At 37.7% G+C, this 17,169-nt stretch overlaps 1 protein-coding gene across 7 annotated transcripts in view; it reads right to left on the bottom strand.

Moving 5' to 3' along the window:
• Positions 1 to 1,498: 1,498 nt before the first annotated feature.
• LARP1B (La ribonucleoprotein 1B) overlaps positions 1,499 to 17,169 on the bottom strand; it is a 31,583-nt gene continuing 15,912 nt past the window's right edge. The window contains exons 7-19 of one of the 7 annotated variants that reach the window (XM_054202562.1): positions 16,888 to 17,056; positions 12,963 to 13,107; positions 12,579 to 12,747; positions 11,588 to 11,760; positions 10,725 to 11,099; positions 8,855 to 8,978; positions 7,769 to 7,974; positions 7,280 to 7,386; positions 6,585 to 6,745; positions 6,130 to 6,274; positions 4,665 to 4,774; positions 4,310 to 4,437; positions 1,499 to 3,503 (exon numbers count right to left, since the gene is read on the bottom strand). In XM_054202562.1, the coding sequence (XP_054058537.1) occupies positions 3,270 to 3,503; positions 4,310 to 4,437; positions 4,665 to 4,774; positions 6,130 to 6,274; positions 6,585 to 6,745; positions 7,280 to 7,386; positions 7,769 to 7,974; positions 8,855 to 8,978; positions 10,725 to 11,099; positions 11,588 to 11,760; positions 12,579 to 12,747; positions 12,963 to 13,107; positions 16,888 to 17,056 (2,246 nt within the window). In that variant the 3' untranslated portion in view covers positions 1,499 to 3,269. Of the gene's footprint in view, positions 3,504 to 4,309; positions 4,438 to 4,664; positions 4,775 to 6,129; positions 6,275 to 6,584; positions 6,746 to 7,279; positions 7,387 to 7,768; positions 7,975 to 8,854; positions 8,979 to 10,724; positions 11,100 to 11,587; positions 11,761 to 11,783; positions 11,994 to 12,578; positions 12,748 to 12,962; positions 13,108 to 13,424; positions 15,727 to 15,863; positions 16,104 to 16,887; positions 17,057 to 17,169 lie in introns of those variants that run through there. The other 6 variants (XM_054202565.1, XM_054202564.1, XM_054202566.1 and 3 more) reach the window with 6 other exon arrangements.

The following is a 17,169-nucleotide window of genomic DNA, read 5'->3' as shown; positions in this document are numbered from 1 at the left end:
TATGAATGTTACTGGCAAACCCTTCCACTGGCTTCTAATTTATGGTTAAAGGTGAATGTTTACTAACAGGTATTAACAGATTGCATTTTAAACTTGCTTTTGGTAGAACATGTGTGCCAAGGCTGGGTCAAATGCAGGTGAAGGGCTGCTTACCTGAAAACTTAAAAAAAACAAACCCAAACTGTTCCTCACCCTTTTTCTTTGGGGATTGTTGCGGTTTTGTGTATTTCTTCCTCTACCAGAAGGCAGCAACTTTAAGGTGTTTCACAGCCGTCGAGTCTGGTATTGCAACCTTCCTGCCAAATCCATCAACAAATGGAATTGTCCCCGTTCTGGTTACAAAGTTTACGTCTTGGGTTTTTTTTTGTGACGATCATATTTTTACTGATCTGTCACATTTTCTAGGTAACTGGGCAAAGCCTTCAAGCATACACTCTGTAAGCATCTAAAAATAAAGCCCTTTGGAGGTGTGGAGTTCCGGTGACAAGTCTGGATTTGTCACTTGACCACAAGCATTCAATTACTGTTTGTATATAAACTCCCTTTCTCTTGGCTGGCTCTAGCCCCCACGCAGGCTCCTTAGAGCAAAACATTATCGGGTCTCCATCAAAAACAAGAGCCACCTCAACTCTTCCCTTCTAAAAAGCCTTTAGAATCCAGTATCTTGAGCATGACTAAAGAATTCAGGGTTTTAGAAATATTTGTACAGTCATTTCTCAACAGGAGAAATGAAGAGAAGCCTAACCAAAATTCTTTAATAAGCACAGGGGAGAATTTTTATACAAGGAAAGGTCTAAGACTTCGTAAGTGTTCAGTAATAGACTACTGTTGGAAAGACAAACGGAGGGTTGGTTTAAATGGACCTAAAAGGCATCAGAAAGGATGCTGGACACACGCATGGGTGTTCAGAGACAAATTTCTGGCTCTGCAACAGGCCGTTATCAACACCCGTTATCAAAAGGCGATAACCACTTTAAGCCGTATAGAGAAACAAGCTGCTGAGCCAGCAGAGCCTTTGGGGTTTATTCTAAAATTCAAGGGTTTTGTTCTCAGTTCAGTGTGCAAACAGCAGTAATGTATCATTTTCTCCACCCATCTGCAAGGGAAGATTTGAGCCTGGGGAAGTGAAATGGGGCAGCCAGAACTGGGGACGGACTTGCGTGGGTTTTTGTCCACCTAAATAAGGGGACACTGAGCAAGTACCCCAAGGAGGCCAAGAGTAAGGCAGCAGTAACATATTTACTCTGTGCTTTCAGCCATATTTACCATTCACCTGCCATATTCTTCTTTGACAAATACCCAGTCACATGAACAAAATAAATCGCTATTGAACTTGACGGTATCTCACATTCTAAGAAACTGCTTTAGCGGGTTCCCCCAATACCTTAGTGCACCAGAGGCAACAGAAATTCCCAGGCACAGCTACAGCCTTACACTCTTTCAAGTTGTTTTTCTTCACACTTCGGAGGAAAAAAAAAAAAGTTGATATACAACACTGTTAGGGTTTTTTGTTGTTGTTTTTATAAAATTTGTCAAGATATCACAAAATTACACACACTAAAAGTTTAATCTGCACATTTTCCAATGAAAAAGTGAAAGGAAATATCTTAAATCTCTTACTTGTATATACAATTTCAATCCAAATTTACATTCGCATCATTTTCTTTATAGCAAAAGGCATGGATCAAACACAGGACTGAGATGTGTCACTTCAGCATATTTATAAGATATTACTTTAAATATTGGTATGTGTTCATTTAAATTCATTTAGGACAGGCCACTTACAAAAGGCTCAATTTTGTACTGAAATTGTATTAACTATTGGGAAGGCCACTGCTAATTATAGACTCCTTTACAGTGCAAACATTCCTCATTTGTTTCACTGAGATTCACAAGACAATGACTGAAAATATTAATGGTCTTTTTATAAACTCTGAGATCAGATACAAGTTTGAAACGCCCCATGTGGCCGTGCAGTCAGCCAGGACACCTTCATGGATTAAGGCATTTGTGCTAGATACAACTTTTTAACTTGAAAAGTTAACTGAAGTCTCTTCTGCAGTTGACTAACAAAAAGCGGAAATCCTTCTCACCTACCCTTGGAAGAGAGAAGTGACCCACTCCGTTCTTTTTGAGTCTTTAAAAACAAAGTAATGAAGTTAATAAGAAATTACAGGATATAAACATCCTCATCTTTCAGCTACAGAAATGGATTTGTATTTGAATAACTTACATTCAGTGAAATTCTAGTTAGACCCGTTTGAAATTATTTAGGCTTAGCTAGCACAATTCTATGCAGAACTTCATTCAGATATTGCAAAATAAAGCAAAAAGTAAAATTTACAAGGAATACTTTGTTTCCCTCCAAACTCACTTTTATTACTTGAAATATGGATAATTTATTTTTTTTAATTATGCCTCTCCTGTTAGAGTACTTCATAATCATGAGAATTCAAATGAAGACACCTCTCAAGCCAAGAATAATTTGAATAGTTTGCTATTTTAACACCCTGCACAAACTGTAGATACTGTATGTTAATTTACGACACTACGAAATTAACAGATCCATTTTCCCCTGTGTTTTTCTGATGCTTCAGTTAGTAAGAACCAGTACTGAAGGAAATACCTGCAAAACTATCCCAGTTATGTCCACTCAAACTCCATACTTAATAAAATACTAACTATGGAGACCCTGAAAAATATAAACTATGTCTTTAAATAGAATCCAGAAATGCAGTTTCATATATAGCTGCACATTCTTGAGCGTGCTTTTGCACTAAAACATACTTTTTAATAGTTAGATTCAAGAGCAAACCAATCTCATAGATCCTTCCTTTCCATTTAAAATTCTACATATAATGTAAATCTTTTTTGCTTTGGTAAAATACAAATAATGGGAAAATCCAGGTAAAGACAGCACAGTAAGTAACATGGGTATATCATACCTTTTTTAAGAAATAGGAGCTGAAATGTAAGGCATCCCCAAAGTATTTTTTGCATATGCCAGGAATGCAGTTCTTTGTAAACAAAAGCTTGAGGAAAGCAATACTGAAGCCAAAGAATCTTCCCTAGGATCCTTCCGATGATCCCAAAACCAAGAGCAACTCTCCTAGGGTGTTTTGGAACTAAATCCTGTGAAAAAGAGAATCCAATCCTCTGTCTTCCCATACATTTTTTTAATCACGTGTTAGATTGGCTCGCCTTGAAGGTCTCCAAATTAGAAGTGTGACATAAAAGTTGATTCTCAAGGGTGCAAGCTTGTCTTAAGTCTATTTTTCTGGTACATCGCTTTCTATAGATTTTGTGGCAGCGTTGTTATGGCCTACAGACGCTTGCACAGTGTTCCCACCGGTGACATTTCCCAGTGCCTGGGACTGACAGGCAGCCGTGGATTTAGCGGCAAGAAGTGTTTTAGAAGAATTAGGCTGATGTCTGCGATGACCTGAATCCTCACCTGTTGCAGCGACCGGTCTCTTTCTGCCAGATTCTTCACTAATAGGAGGCTGAAAATAAACATTGGCAACCCGTTAAATGTTTTTCTGTAAGGCCAGGTATTTGCCTTTTCATATACTTCAAAATACTTACACTTCATATACTTAAATACAGATCAAAGAAAGACAGAACATTCCATAATTAGGCCCTTACTTAGTCCTAGTAATCTTAGTTATTCACAACTCACTGATGGTATTCTGAAGGTTTCCTGGCTAGAAGTGACACATTAAGGACTTTAAACAGTCTTACAGCATTATATAATTGCCACAGCTCCTAGGAAATGGGGGATTTTAGAGGATGGTGGTAACGTAGTTCACCATAGCCCAGTTATGAACAGCACGGCAGCACTACACTCTGGAATCACACAGCATAAGAATTCAGTGTTCTACAGGAAGGATACATTGAATTTGGCATATAAAGCCTCAGTAAGGACAAAGCTTGTCACAGTTCACTAAGGAATGCTGGTTGGGCATTAATTCATTTGCCAAATTCTTAAATAGTATAGAAAGTTATCAGTCTTACCAGATGACAAATAAGCTATTTTTTGCTATTTATTTCATTACAGAATTAAAATGGATCAACACTTCTTACATTTTTAGCCACCACACCTCAACACCATACTATGGTTCAAAAAAAGAATGTCTAGAATAAAACTGCATTTTTAATTTGAATTTAATTTTCTTAAGCATGCTTTTTCTAGTCACTGACAGGATTTGTAAAGCTGCCTTTTTGTGAATTGGAGTACTGTTCTCAGTTTACCTAGCAGTAAAAATATTTGTACACCAAATATTTATTTAAAATAGGTATTGAAACTTACATCCACTCTGAAGTCCTCCAGTCTCTTAAATTTACTAAGGTATTCTTGCAGTTTGGGGTCAATGGCTGGAGTCTTGTGCTGAGAGTATTTTAGATAAGCCCAAAATTTTTCCAGTCCATATAGCTGACCTAATAATGGAAAAAGATAATTTTACCAATTCACAAAGGTCAGATTTAATTAAAAACTTAATTATTCACTGGTAACTAGATGTTTAACAGAAAGGTAAGATAAATGGAACGTAAAGAAAAGCTGCTTTTGGGTTAGTTAACAAGTCAGCGCCAAGGAATTGGGATTATCTCCCAACCCAATCTCCGGTTACCCCGGTGTGAGCAGTGACTGGCCTAAGATAAATTACCAGCTTCGTAGTCTCTCTTTGTTTCTTCTTGGAAATCCTTGAATATTTCTTGCCTGAATTTCTTTTCTAAGCCATAGCTGTAAAATCTAAACAAGCATTCCAATCCGTACCTGTAACAGAACAGAGAGGTACGAAAATCTTATACATACGCTCCTCATTCCTCAGAAGGATGCAAGTTTTCAGTTTTTCCTTGCATTTAAGTAAATGGCATAGTCTCATTTCACCCTTCTCGTAAAAAACACTTCTTTTTCACATCAATTTTTATCGCTCTATTGTTCTGAAACATCTTCACAAATAATCAAAACTGACTTGGGAAAACCAGCTTTGTCCCACAGTTTGAACTGATAAACTACAGACACCATACACACATACAAGATGAAGACAAATGCTTTCACGTTTTCAGTATATTTGTATACACAAACAAACAGTTTCAACATCAAACCAGACACAGCGGGTCGGACCGAAAGTCAGCCTAACCCCCTATCGGTGGGCAACTCGATGTGCAGGGCAGGACCCAGTCTTCTTTCAGCTCCCACACACCCCAGCGCCAGGGCTTCCGGCCTAGTATTTAGTCACACTCTGGCTTTGGCTGCAGCCCTGTCACCAGAGCTGCCTTCAGCCTCTAGATATGTGGGACCTCCTCCTGCTCTGCATTCATCTGCTGCCACCTTAGTCCCCTTTAGAGCCTTCTGAAGTTTCTCCTGATAGAAAAATCCTAGAATGATTCGGGTTGGAAGGGACCTTTAAAGACCATCTAGTTCCCACCCCCTGCCTTGGGCAGGGACGCCTCCCACTAGACCAGGTTGCTCAAAGCCCCATCCAGCCTGGCCTTGAACACCTCCAGGGATGGGGCCTCAACAACTTCCCTGGGCAACCCATTCATGTCTCACCACCCTCACAGTGAAAAATTTCTTCCAGATACCTGATCTAAATCTACCCTCTTCCAGTTTGAAGCCATTACCCCTAGTCCTATCACGACATGCCCTTGTAAAAAGTCCCTCCCCATCTTTCCTGTAGGCACCCTTCAGATACTGGAAGGGGCTATAAGGTCTCCCCAGAGCCTTCTCTTCTCCAGGCTGAACAGCCACCTTTTTAGAAAGCAAGAAGCAGTTTGAACAAGTTGAACGAGGTTAAGAATGTCTTCACATATGGAAGGAAGAATCTTCTGAGTATTAGTAAGTACGGAGCTAACTTGTTACAGTCAACAAGTTACAGGATTTTGTAGAATTCAGGACCTATTACGCATCAGGAAATGCTGCACGTTTAACTATTTAACTGCAATGCACAAATACATACTAACAAATTTTTGGTATTAAAATAACTCATACAGACTGCTATTTTAAAGATTTAAAAACAGTCAAAGCCAATACTAAAAATGTTTACTTCAGATATACGTAAACTTCACAGTCATTAAAACGAAAGGCGAGGCCTCAACAGTTTTTAAATTCCAGGAAAAAACAAATACCTGTAGTGTTCTTTTGCATCATCTAGAGCAAGTTGTTTGAATTCTTCATACATTTTCTTGTTAAAGTGATCTCTCAGAAAAAAGGACCAGAAACGAAAAAGTGTGTTCATTTCTTGGGACTGGCCAATTCCCAACCGTTTCCTCTCTGGAAGAAAAAAGAAAGGAGGAGGAAAAAAAAAGCTATTTTAAATTTCTCAGCAGAATATTTTCAAGTGCTTTTCCATTAGTAATACACACACAAGATCTTCCAGTAACTTAAGTTTAAATTTGAGGGTAATTTTTTTGTCAGGGGATGTAAGGTTAAATGGAAAGCAGAGTTCATAAAATAGAAGCATCGAATAAATTTTACTTTCCCAAGAAAAATTGAGGATGAGGAACAATGTGGAGAAAACTGGTATGAGATGACATGTGGTAACTTCTACCTAAATTTTGAGGAAGGACATTTAGCACCTTACCCATTAGACACCTTCGACGATATTTGTGGTACACCTGTTGAGTAAAGCCATTTTCCTTTAACAGTTCATGAGAAGGATGCTGAAATTTTGGAAGAGAATTCGGGGTACACCCATAACTTCCTGCTATTGGAGCTCCTTCTGAAGGCGAAGCATTGGAACTGCTGAAGAGAAAAAAAACCCAAATGTATTTATGTATTTCTGTCCTATAAACAGTGCTTTTCTAAATCAGTTTTCAAGCACCCTAATCTACACAAGAGCTGTCAGAATAGTACAGTCACCTGATGACCGCTACAATGCATGCTTGGGGTCCCAGTCATCTGTTTTCCGCTGCAGCTCAAGAAAAATCAGATTCCGTGCAAGTATGTCAAAAATCAGGCAGTTTTGGATGATGATAATTAAACATTACTGTAATGCCTGGTTTTAAATGACACTTAAAGGCAAAATCACTGAAGTGAACATCAGTACTTCAAGTAATATTACTGCTACTATATCATGGATCAACGATGTTGTGAACATAGTCAGTTTAGCTAGCTTACTTGCAGATAGCCTTGTATTCTGTTTTTATCTTTCTTAATCACTCTTTTCTTGCTTCCACTGTATTTATAAATTGTCTTTGATCACAGCCTGTTTCTCTATTAGCAGTGAGAACTAATGACACTGCAAACAAATCTTCTACAAAAAAAAAAAAAGTTTACCTCACAGAGGAAGTTCTTGGCCTGTGGTCTCTGGAATCCATCACCCAACCAACGTGGCACTCTAAGGGAGGATTTGTACTGTGTCGTGTTTTTCTTTTTCTTGGAGTCTAAGAAAGTAAATGAAGTATTTATTTCCCTAATTTGATTTCACTCATTCTCTCACTCTTAAAACAAAGTTCTAAAAATTTTATATTCTATCTATCACACTCCAGGTTCATAACCTAAAGATCAGTCTTATGTAACAAATTAAAAATCTTCAGACATTACACTTTTTCAGCAAGGACTTAAATGGTACAGACAAAACTCAGAAACCATTTTGTAGGAATAAAAAAGAATGAATATGGTAAATATTTTGAAGATAAAACAATTAAAAAGCAGAAGTGTTTTATTTTTTGCCTTTTCATTCTTTTTAAGTTGTATGCACAGACATGAGTTTTCTAGGCATTTTCTGGTTTAAAAAAAAAAAAAAAATTATATCTTTCCATTTACCTTTACATCAATGGACCGGGCTTCTTTAACAACAGGGTAGAACCTGGGTGTTTTGTTGGGATCCTGTAGCCTCGGGGTGCGAGGTGTTCGTGGGGTGAAGCCAGGATGAACGCAGGGGGAATCCGGAACTGCTGTTGGCAGTGATCGAGCTATTGCTGCTGCTGGAGGTACTTCAATCCTTGACAAATTACAAGCCACCTCCTCTGCTAAATCGTAGGCAGGAAGGAGAAAACATTCATGTTCAAAAGAAACTCAGGATTTCAAAGCCTAAGCTCCCCTGGTATCTAGTATCTCAAAGGCCTGTTTCATTTCAAGTGAACTAAATCATCCCCAAAGGATAATCAAATTATAACAAAAGCACTTGGTATACAAGCAGCACTAACTCCTCAAAACTATGAAATAATGTCTCAAGCATGTCCTTGCTAGAAAATTTAAACCCACTTCTTTCTTACCTGCTCGTTCTTGTCTGTCTACACTAGCAAAGTAATGGAAAATAAACATTGGTGAAAGCATAACCACGTTCTTGCTTTTTGGTGAGGTGATGCTTTTAGTGAGGTGGTTTTCTTCAACTATAAAAATGCTATTAGCATGTATCCTAGTAAATGTTAACACTACTACTACTACATCAGAAATACCTCAAAAGATAAAATTTGGACATTGTGACTGCTCAGCAAGGTTATGATACAAGTAGGAAATTCTTCTAATCTCACTTTGTTCTATCCCCGTTTCCCATAAAAATATTGGTTTCTAGAAAATGTTTCACAACATCGCTAGCTATTAACTTTACACATTGTAAATGCCAAGTTACACAAAAAGCACCTGGTGTTGGTATACGGTGACAATGAAATACAACACTGGCTACTGATGCTCATATATATCCTGAAAAGTACGAGTACTGGCTTCTTCTAATTCCATGGAAACCACACTACTGATGAACAGCTGACAACTTGAAAAATTAGCAAAGAAAAAGCCCCTCAGGCTGCTGACTGAACCAAAACTAAAATATTACACAGGCAGAAAGAGTTAACACACCTAGAAAATTGTTGTTTATTACAGAGATTCTAAAAACAAATATGTATTACCTACCTTTCCGTAACCCTGGAGGTCCTGGAAGAACTTCTTGGGTTGGGTCGGCAATTGGTTCTGGTGCAAGATTATCAAATTCTTCCTTACTAATGAGATTTAGCTTCTTAAAGTTCTCAATCTCTTGCTGAATTAGAGAAAGCAAATTGTAAATGCAAAGCACAGTGATGGATATCACCCTAAGAAACAGGTGAATTTCACAGAAGAGAAAACAAGCAAGCCAGAATTGACACACAACTACCTATACACAGCCAGTACAGATTTCTTTTAACAAAGATGGAAGGAGTCCCTAGCACATGTTATAAAAAAGTTGCCATAAACACCGTATATAACCGAACACAGCTCACACTGCACTAGGCTAAAAGAAACAGTTACGCCAACAGATGGGCGAATGGAGGCAGGTAAGGCCATTTACATGTGACTTTTCACAGACAAATGAGAAACAGAAATGACTAAGATCCTGCCCCTCACCAAGCTTAAAAAAACCCTGTTTTTCTTCTGCAGTAAGTGTGCCAAGGAAGGTCCTAGCAATTTAGGATAGCAGAAGAGTCCCTGCTCCCTTCCTCACGCTACATATAAAGAAAAGCCAATATTTGTAAATAGTGTGTTCAGCTTTTTTTTTAATCTTTTTTTTTTTTTTTAATGGTAGCTGAAACTGCAAAAGTATGGGATTTCCCAAGATGTGTAGCAGGATCTCAAATCACTCATGCCTCTACTCAGCTGATGGGGTGGGACGTGTGTGTGTGAAAAATCTTGTTTAAATCATTGTCAGAAACATAACATTCACAAAAAAGAAAATATTTTTTCTTGCTGTGTGCTATTTCTCACTGTCCTCTTCCAGTTTGCTGGTTTTCTCGGTCCATTTCCTTTGTAATAAAAACTCCACATTCTGAATTCTACCTTTATTTCTTGCTCTTATTCTCAACATTCATTTCTTTGTCAGCTCTTTTTTGTACCTACATGCTCCATTTGTCCTCTAAGCTACTTCCCCACGCCCCCCTTTGCCCATATGCACAGATGAAGTTCCTTCCCCTCACCACTTAGTGTTTAGGTAAGTTTGAATTTCTGTAGACGTAATATCTGCTGGTGATACCGTGGGATCGCCTGCAGACCTGCCACTGGGCTCACTCGCACAAAAGAAGGGGGTTTCTTGATAAATCAAGAGTAGTGACAAGACTGCAGTGTTACGTATTGACCTCTGCCTAGGCAGTGCTGGAGTTCAACTCATCGGCAATTTTACAGCTGCTTAGTATATTTTAAAAAATAATATTTTTTTTTTTTTTTAAATCACTAAGTTGACAATCTCCTTGCAAAGTTCTGAAAGCCTCAAGGACAAGGGCCCATGTACAGGCTAGGAAATAAAAGGGTTTCTATAATAAAATAAGGTGTGCCATCCCAAGTTTCATTTGCTCACAGAGCTATCGTTCTAACAAGCTACAAGGCAATCAGAATCTTAATATAAAAATACTTTAAAATGACTGTATTACCTTCCTCTCTTATTATCTCATCTCAGAAGTGTGCCCCTCTTCCCCTCTGGTAGGGGTTTGGAAATGTTATGAAAGAAGCTATTCATAGAACAAGAAAACACTGGAAAAGTTGATCCATCTCCAAAATGTTAAAAATAGTTCTAAAAAGCATTCATTCAATGTTTTTGGTCAAAACTCTGACAAGAAAACCTTGCTGGTTTTGCTTTCAACTGTTTACAATATTATCAAAATAAAGCAAAATAAAGAGAATAGATCTGTAAATTGAACTACTATCACTTTTCTTTCAAAAAAGTGTAGCATTTTACAATTACATAGCAGACAGCTAGAATTAATTTTGGAACTGTTAGGACAGGCATAGTTTTCAGGTCAAAAATGAAGAGAGTTACCTTCGTCATAGTGTCATTTTCACTCTGCAACATCCACAAATCCTGTTCATAGTAGTATAAGCCATCGTTAATAACTTTAGCAAGTTCTGATGTAATCTTTGCCCGGCATACATGGTTGCCAGTACGATCTCCACCAGGATGTTTTCTTATATATGGTGGTGTCTGTGTTACAATCAAAATCTTGTTGACGTCCTGATCATCAATTTCATAATCGGAATCGCTGTCTGACCAATCAGTAAATTTATTCTTCCGGCCTTGAATTTGTTCCATCTCTTCGTCAAACAAAAAATCAAGTTCTTCTTGTTCTTGTTCCTCTGAAGGTGGGGGTGGTTGATGTTGTTGATCTGATGTTTGATCAGGTATAGGAACACTTTCCTAAGTTGGAAAAGGTAATGCATTTTATATTTTAATTGTATAGTAATTATCCAAATGGGAGACAAACAAAATGTGATAAAACATTTTCAATAAATGAATGTACAGGAGTTAGAAACAACACAACCACTTTCAGATGTTTATTAAGTAAATTACTGTTCTAAATAATTCTGCCATAAGCTTTTAGAACAATTCTCAATGCACATTACAATACATTTTTTAATAACCAACAGGTACAACTATCCCTCAGCAGGAAAAAAAACAAACCAAAGAGTATTTCCTTTTTATTTCAGTGAGCTCTGGATCAGGATTTTAAATGCACTTATTGCATTCTAGGTCTGGTAGAGTGAGAAGTATGCCTGCTAACTGTATTGCATTATCAAGCACCACGTACGGGAAGACGGGAAAAATCTTGTTTTACAGTACAATCTGAAAGTTGACAGGTTTTAAATTTGTTTATTTAAACATTACTTGAAGGCTTTTGATTTTACCTTTAGTTTGACCGTGGATGCTCGATGCCTCTTCTTCACTTCTATCCAAGGTTCAGAGTCCAAATCAGGCAAACTTGTAGACAATCCTTTAGACATTGCCTGAAAATTACTTGTTTCAGTGTTTTCCTTTGGACTCAGCGGGCTTCCCATTCTTGGAGAACTCGGTGCAGACTCTAGCAGTAGAAAACAGTAGTTCAGTTCCTGTCGTGAGCTGTTTTGGTTTTGTTTTGCTGTTGTTTTAATTGTTTCGATAGTCTTTAATTGCAGCGACCATTTTTCTAACTCTCTGGTCAAACATAACACTGATCAGCAGAATTTGTTTTCATTTTTAGGAGATAGCTTATCACAGTTCACTCAGCATTTTAGGAAAAGATTGATTCTAGCAACTTATTTACGTGGAAAGTTTCTAACAGTCAGAGAGAAAAAGAAGTGTTATTCAGAAAAAAAGAGCAGCAGCATTAGGGACGTGTTTTCTCCACACCATCCTCTAGCTCTATGGACAGGTGCCTAACTCGGTCTTTGTTCTTCTCATTTAATTCCAGCCAACATTTTAGTGAAAGATTTCCTTGCCAAGGGTTTGTCAGCAAACAAAGCCATCTCCCTATTAATAATGAGAATGAGAACCCCATCCAAAACCCAGATGCAGATGCACCAAATAGAGTTAACTTTCAGCAGCTGCCAACACGAAGCAAACTTTATGACTAATTTAGGATTACTATTACTACTTCTACTACTACTGCTACAGGACTGTAGTCGATCATACTAGATTCTGGAGAACGGTGACAGCCCTAACACATAAAAGACATTTTTATCCACTTCACATCAGCCATGCCAGCTATGTGACTTGGCAACTGCAAGGCTGACAGGCGTATCAGCTGAATAAAACGTTACCAAATGTACAACTTCTATTATGAAATCGGTATCAAGGGGCAAACTTCCTAAGCTAGACAGACAGTCCCGAACTTATGTTTCTATAAAAGAAATCCTTTACCAGTATGTGAGCCAAAAATTTGGCCTGGTATGAATTCTGGACAATTGATGAGCTGAGAAAAGTCAGTTGGTGGGAGACTGCATGGAGTTGGAATTGGCCACTTTTCTGGATCAACCCTTTTTCTTATCCTCTGATCCACAGTTTCAACTTCTGTACTGTCCTTTAGGGCCTGTGTGACAAGCATATTATAACTTTAAAAACTTTACATATCTAGCACTATATAAAAAAAAAAAACAACTTACAAACTTCGCCACTTATAGCCTCTTTATAAAAAACCTTGTCTTTGCAAACAGAAATCTTTCTTAACTTTACAGCACTGACTCTAAACGGCAGTACAAAATTAACCAAGCAACTTTCTACAAATGTACTTCTGAATTATTTTACCTCCAAAATGAGTGCAGCATTTGTAGTCAGAGCTTGCATGCGACGGAAGCTAGCAATCAATGAAACAGGCAGAAATCCTTGTTGGTCCATCTTTCTCCTCAGAAAAAAGTCTCTTTCCAAGTTTTCTGTGCTGAAATAATACTCACTGAAGAAAGAAATATACAAACATGAGCCTACTGTAGGTTAAAGAAAATCCTAAAATAGCAACTTAGAGATTCCTTGTTAAAGTCTTCCATTAAATACAGAGCATACTTCGTCGTCAACAAAATTGTTCCTTTGACAGGTGTATCATTATAAGCAAGGCTTACAGAACAGCGTGAACGCTCGACATGTTAAGGACTTATGATGCAGTACAGCACATAGGGGTATAAATCAAAGCCTTGTTACATTTGCATATATGAACTGCATAAGGAAAAACTATGCTCTATTTTTCTTTCACCCATCCCCTCCCTTATTACTTACATGACCAGAAGGAAACAACATTCTCTTAGCCTCCACAGAGATGAAGGACAACTACTGCTTACAGTCAGGGCATAAGTTACTTCCCACACAGCAGTACCAGTGCACCTTCATCCTGAACTGTATCTTTTTTCCCAGTTTCCAGTACATTAGAAGGTTTAAGTATCCTATCTGAGTGTTGAGGCACATATATGTACTCTGAATCATTACTTCAAGCATGCTTGTGGGAAGATGAGAAAACAAAAATAATGATGTTGTATTTGTCAGGAAACTGTACCAAAAGGCACAACAGTTCGTGGAGAAAGGTAAGGTCTAAAAGAAGAGATGATGTTTAGTGGGTAAAGAGAAGAGGGACAAGGACCATTTCGGGAATCTGACAATACCACAGAACAAGCGAGACAAGGGACAAAGAAATAGCAGAAAGACAAATCTTCTTAAACAATGAGGCTGTTTTATGAAATGATCAGCGTGTCAAGGTGTTTTATACTTAGTGAAGAGAACAAGTAAGGAATTCAAATCATGATCTGTCACACAAAGCAAGGGAATGAGAAAACATCCTATGATAAAAGAATGGAAAAAAACCCCAATTTAATAATGACGACTAGAATCTTGGCCTTTCACAGAGTTTACACATCATACCATGATTTTGCATATTATATCCAAGGAATACTACTCCTCATCAGGTTCAGGAAAATGTAGGTAGTGAAATATTTAATGGAGAGCAATTAAAAGTCTATGACACAAAGATAGAGGTAGTGCAAAAATAAAACAACAGAGCATTACAAAGCTGAGAAAAAAACCACACATGCAAATGTAAATAAAGTTAATTCTAATTTCCATAAAATATAAAATACTACATGTCTCCACTGAAGTTGGGATCAAGGCCAAAGTTACCCAGAGGAGAGGACTCTAATGCCCTCATTGACCCAAGGAGAAGCTTGGTACCATTTCTTTCTCTAATTTTTGGTAGCTAAAGAAATTCGAAGCAAAAGCTCTCTACATGAAACACTCAGCTCCAAGACAGAATGAATATAAAGTCTCAAAGTTGGACAACAAGACATACGACAAATGAAAACATCGCCATTAAATCAGAGCAAACAAAGAGAAGAGAATAAGACTTTCGCAGAATTAAGCTCTTACTCAGAGCTAAGTAAACTGATCCGTGAAGCAACTGTGCACAAAAAGAAGGTTTCTTTCAAGAATATCCTATTTACTGTTCTGAACTGCTACATTTCTTTTCCCCTCCCAATCTAGAAGACAAGCAAGCACAAAAGCCATATATCAACATTTTACTAATGTTACCTTTACAGTCATACAGTAAAGGTAAAATCTTGTAACGATTCACCTAGTTAAAAATTCCACAAGCAGAAATGGACAATGACTGAACTTGACTCAAACTGCCTCACTTGATGTCCATCACTCTAGAAAAAGGAATGTGAAAGACCATTAATGATAAGTGAAGACAACGCACAAGTTTGCTCCAAGCAGAGGGACAAACCTAAACACACACATCCCCTTCAGCTTTTGTTTTCATTTTCCTCAGAGTCCCTTTGCTTATTCTTGAATTGATGCAGACTTGGATGCATGTCTTTTATTTATTTATTTCTTAAAGAAAGAGGACTTTAGAGTTCTACTGCATGTTGCAGACTGAGGAGTTGCTAAGCGTTGAAAATTTTCAGGCTGACAACTTCAGCCTGTAATTAAAAACGCTAAAGATATTTTTGTATGTAATACAAATATTTCTCTTGTACATCAATCTTGTTCTTGGGACAAGCATAAACTGCTTGATAGCAGTGTATTTCTTACTGTAATTACGCATCAACTCCATTGGACACAGTCTCGAAGATTTTTCCCTATTAAGCAGGTAAACTGTTTGAAAATTCATCAGTTCACTAGGATTCAAACCAATCTCACTTCTCTAACATATCCTGACTTACTCTACCCTCCATAAGGAACTCTGAGACCTAACAGTCCTATGTAGCCTTATTCTGTATATACTTCTTTCTTTAGCATAGTCACTTTAATATTTTATAACTTATTTATGAAAGGCAGACAAAACCAATTAGAAGCTAATAATTGGCAACTGATGAATAAAATTTGTTTCCCATCATTTTTAATGTGATAAAAGAAGTGAATGGATAAGAAAAACACCACCTTGTTTGTTTGTTTGTTTAAGGAGCATAAAAATAGTGAAGTTATGTTCTAAACCTGCTCAAGAATCTCCCTTTCTCTCACAGAGGCAAACTCCATCATCAAACTGCCTTAGGAGTTCATATCAGACAAGCAACCAGTGGCTCTGGTTAGCCAGCCATGCCGTGTCTTCTATTGACACCTGCCAACCTCTTGTTGCTAAAATAAAATACAAATATAACCAGAAGTCAGATGTGACCAATGCTGTAACTGACATTTTTCTCAGCAGATGGGGACATCATCATGTCCTACCTTAGAAGGTCTGGATTCTACACTGCATGCCCAGAAATCTGGCCAACAGTGGAGTGTCTGTGCTCCTCCCTCACTTGTCTGAGGACAGTGCAGGCCGATTATCCTGACATGGGGGTACATGTCCACTGTCAGGTCTCATAGGGGCCTGGCAGCAAGAGTAACAAAAAAGACTGCAATAGAAGTTTTGAAGTTGATAGCCACATGCCAGATACTTTCTGCCCTTAAAGAGGCTTTTTTCTTCCTTTTTGCGTCAACTGTAACAAAAGAAGCAAGAATAAAATAAGCAAGTTGCTTTACGGAATACAAGGGCAATCAAAAACCACCACAAAGGCATCACAGAGAAATGCCGTTGCAAGTACAGAAGATGAAATATCTGCCAGTGGTGGAAACTGTCTCTTTAAAATGAACTAGTGGTTTCCAGGCCCTTTCTGACTTGTCTCCTGGTGATAATCAGTCTTCCAGATGGTTTCTCATTGCCTAATGGTGTACACGAGAAAGTAAACATTCAGATTATTGAAAAATCAAGTATCATTGCAAAACTACTCTCTTTCAGTTAAATGTTTCAGATGAAACACTCTGAAAACATAAAACTAACAAGACTTCTCAAAGTGAAATTAAGAGCAAATAAGGGAAGCGTCTAGCTACATCACCCAAGAAGAGCTTTATAGGCAAACAGAACAACAGTACTCAAAAGCACAAGCTCAGAGACATCCATATCTCCATTACGTGACAACATAAAAAGAGGGCTATGTACCATAAATAAAGCAGGTATACAAGTTAGAGCCAGACTACAGTACAAGATGCAGCACCACTTCCTTAAAATTCCTCCCCATCACTCAAGTTTTTCCACCCCCCTAGTGAACAAATTCCAACTGGCACTGGTAATGGTCAAATCAAAAAGTTAAACTGAAATGCCTTAATCTCCATCTTTATATGGATAATCAGGATTAAACGCTGATTGAAGTGAGTTATTTTATCTTAACTAGATGTCTAAAAAGATTTGTACATTAAACAATCTACTTACATTTGATGTCTTATATATTCTTTGAGAAGTGCTTCATCCACAGAATACATCTGCACTCCTGTTCCATCACCATAGTAATACATCACACTAGCATTAAACTCAGGCTGAAATACTTGGTCAGTTCCTTCACCATACAGTTCTTGATAACCAACTGAATATTCAAAGTTCACTTCAAAATAAAGGAGAACATAAAAGAAAGATGATGAAAAAATACTAAGTCCAGCACACAAGCATTTTAAGGCATGATACACACTGCTATTTTACTGTTGGTTTTCAGCATCT

This window comes from Rissa tridactyla, chromosome 5 (assembly GCF_028500815.1).
Source record: "Rissa tridactyla isolate bRisTri1 chromosome 5, bRisTri1.patW.cur.20221130, whole genome shotgun sequence".
Lineage (NCBI taxonomy): Eukaryota > Metazoa > Chordata > Aves > Charadriiformes > Laridae > Rissa > Rissa tridactyla.
The sequence above is the reverse complement of the archived record's forward strand: the minus strand, read 5'-3'. Positions and strand labels throughout refer to the sequence as shown.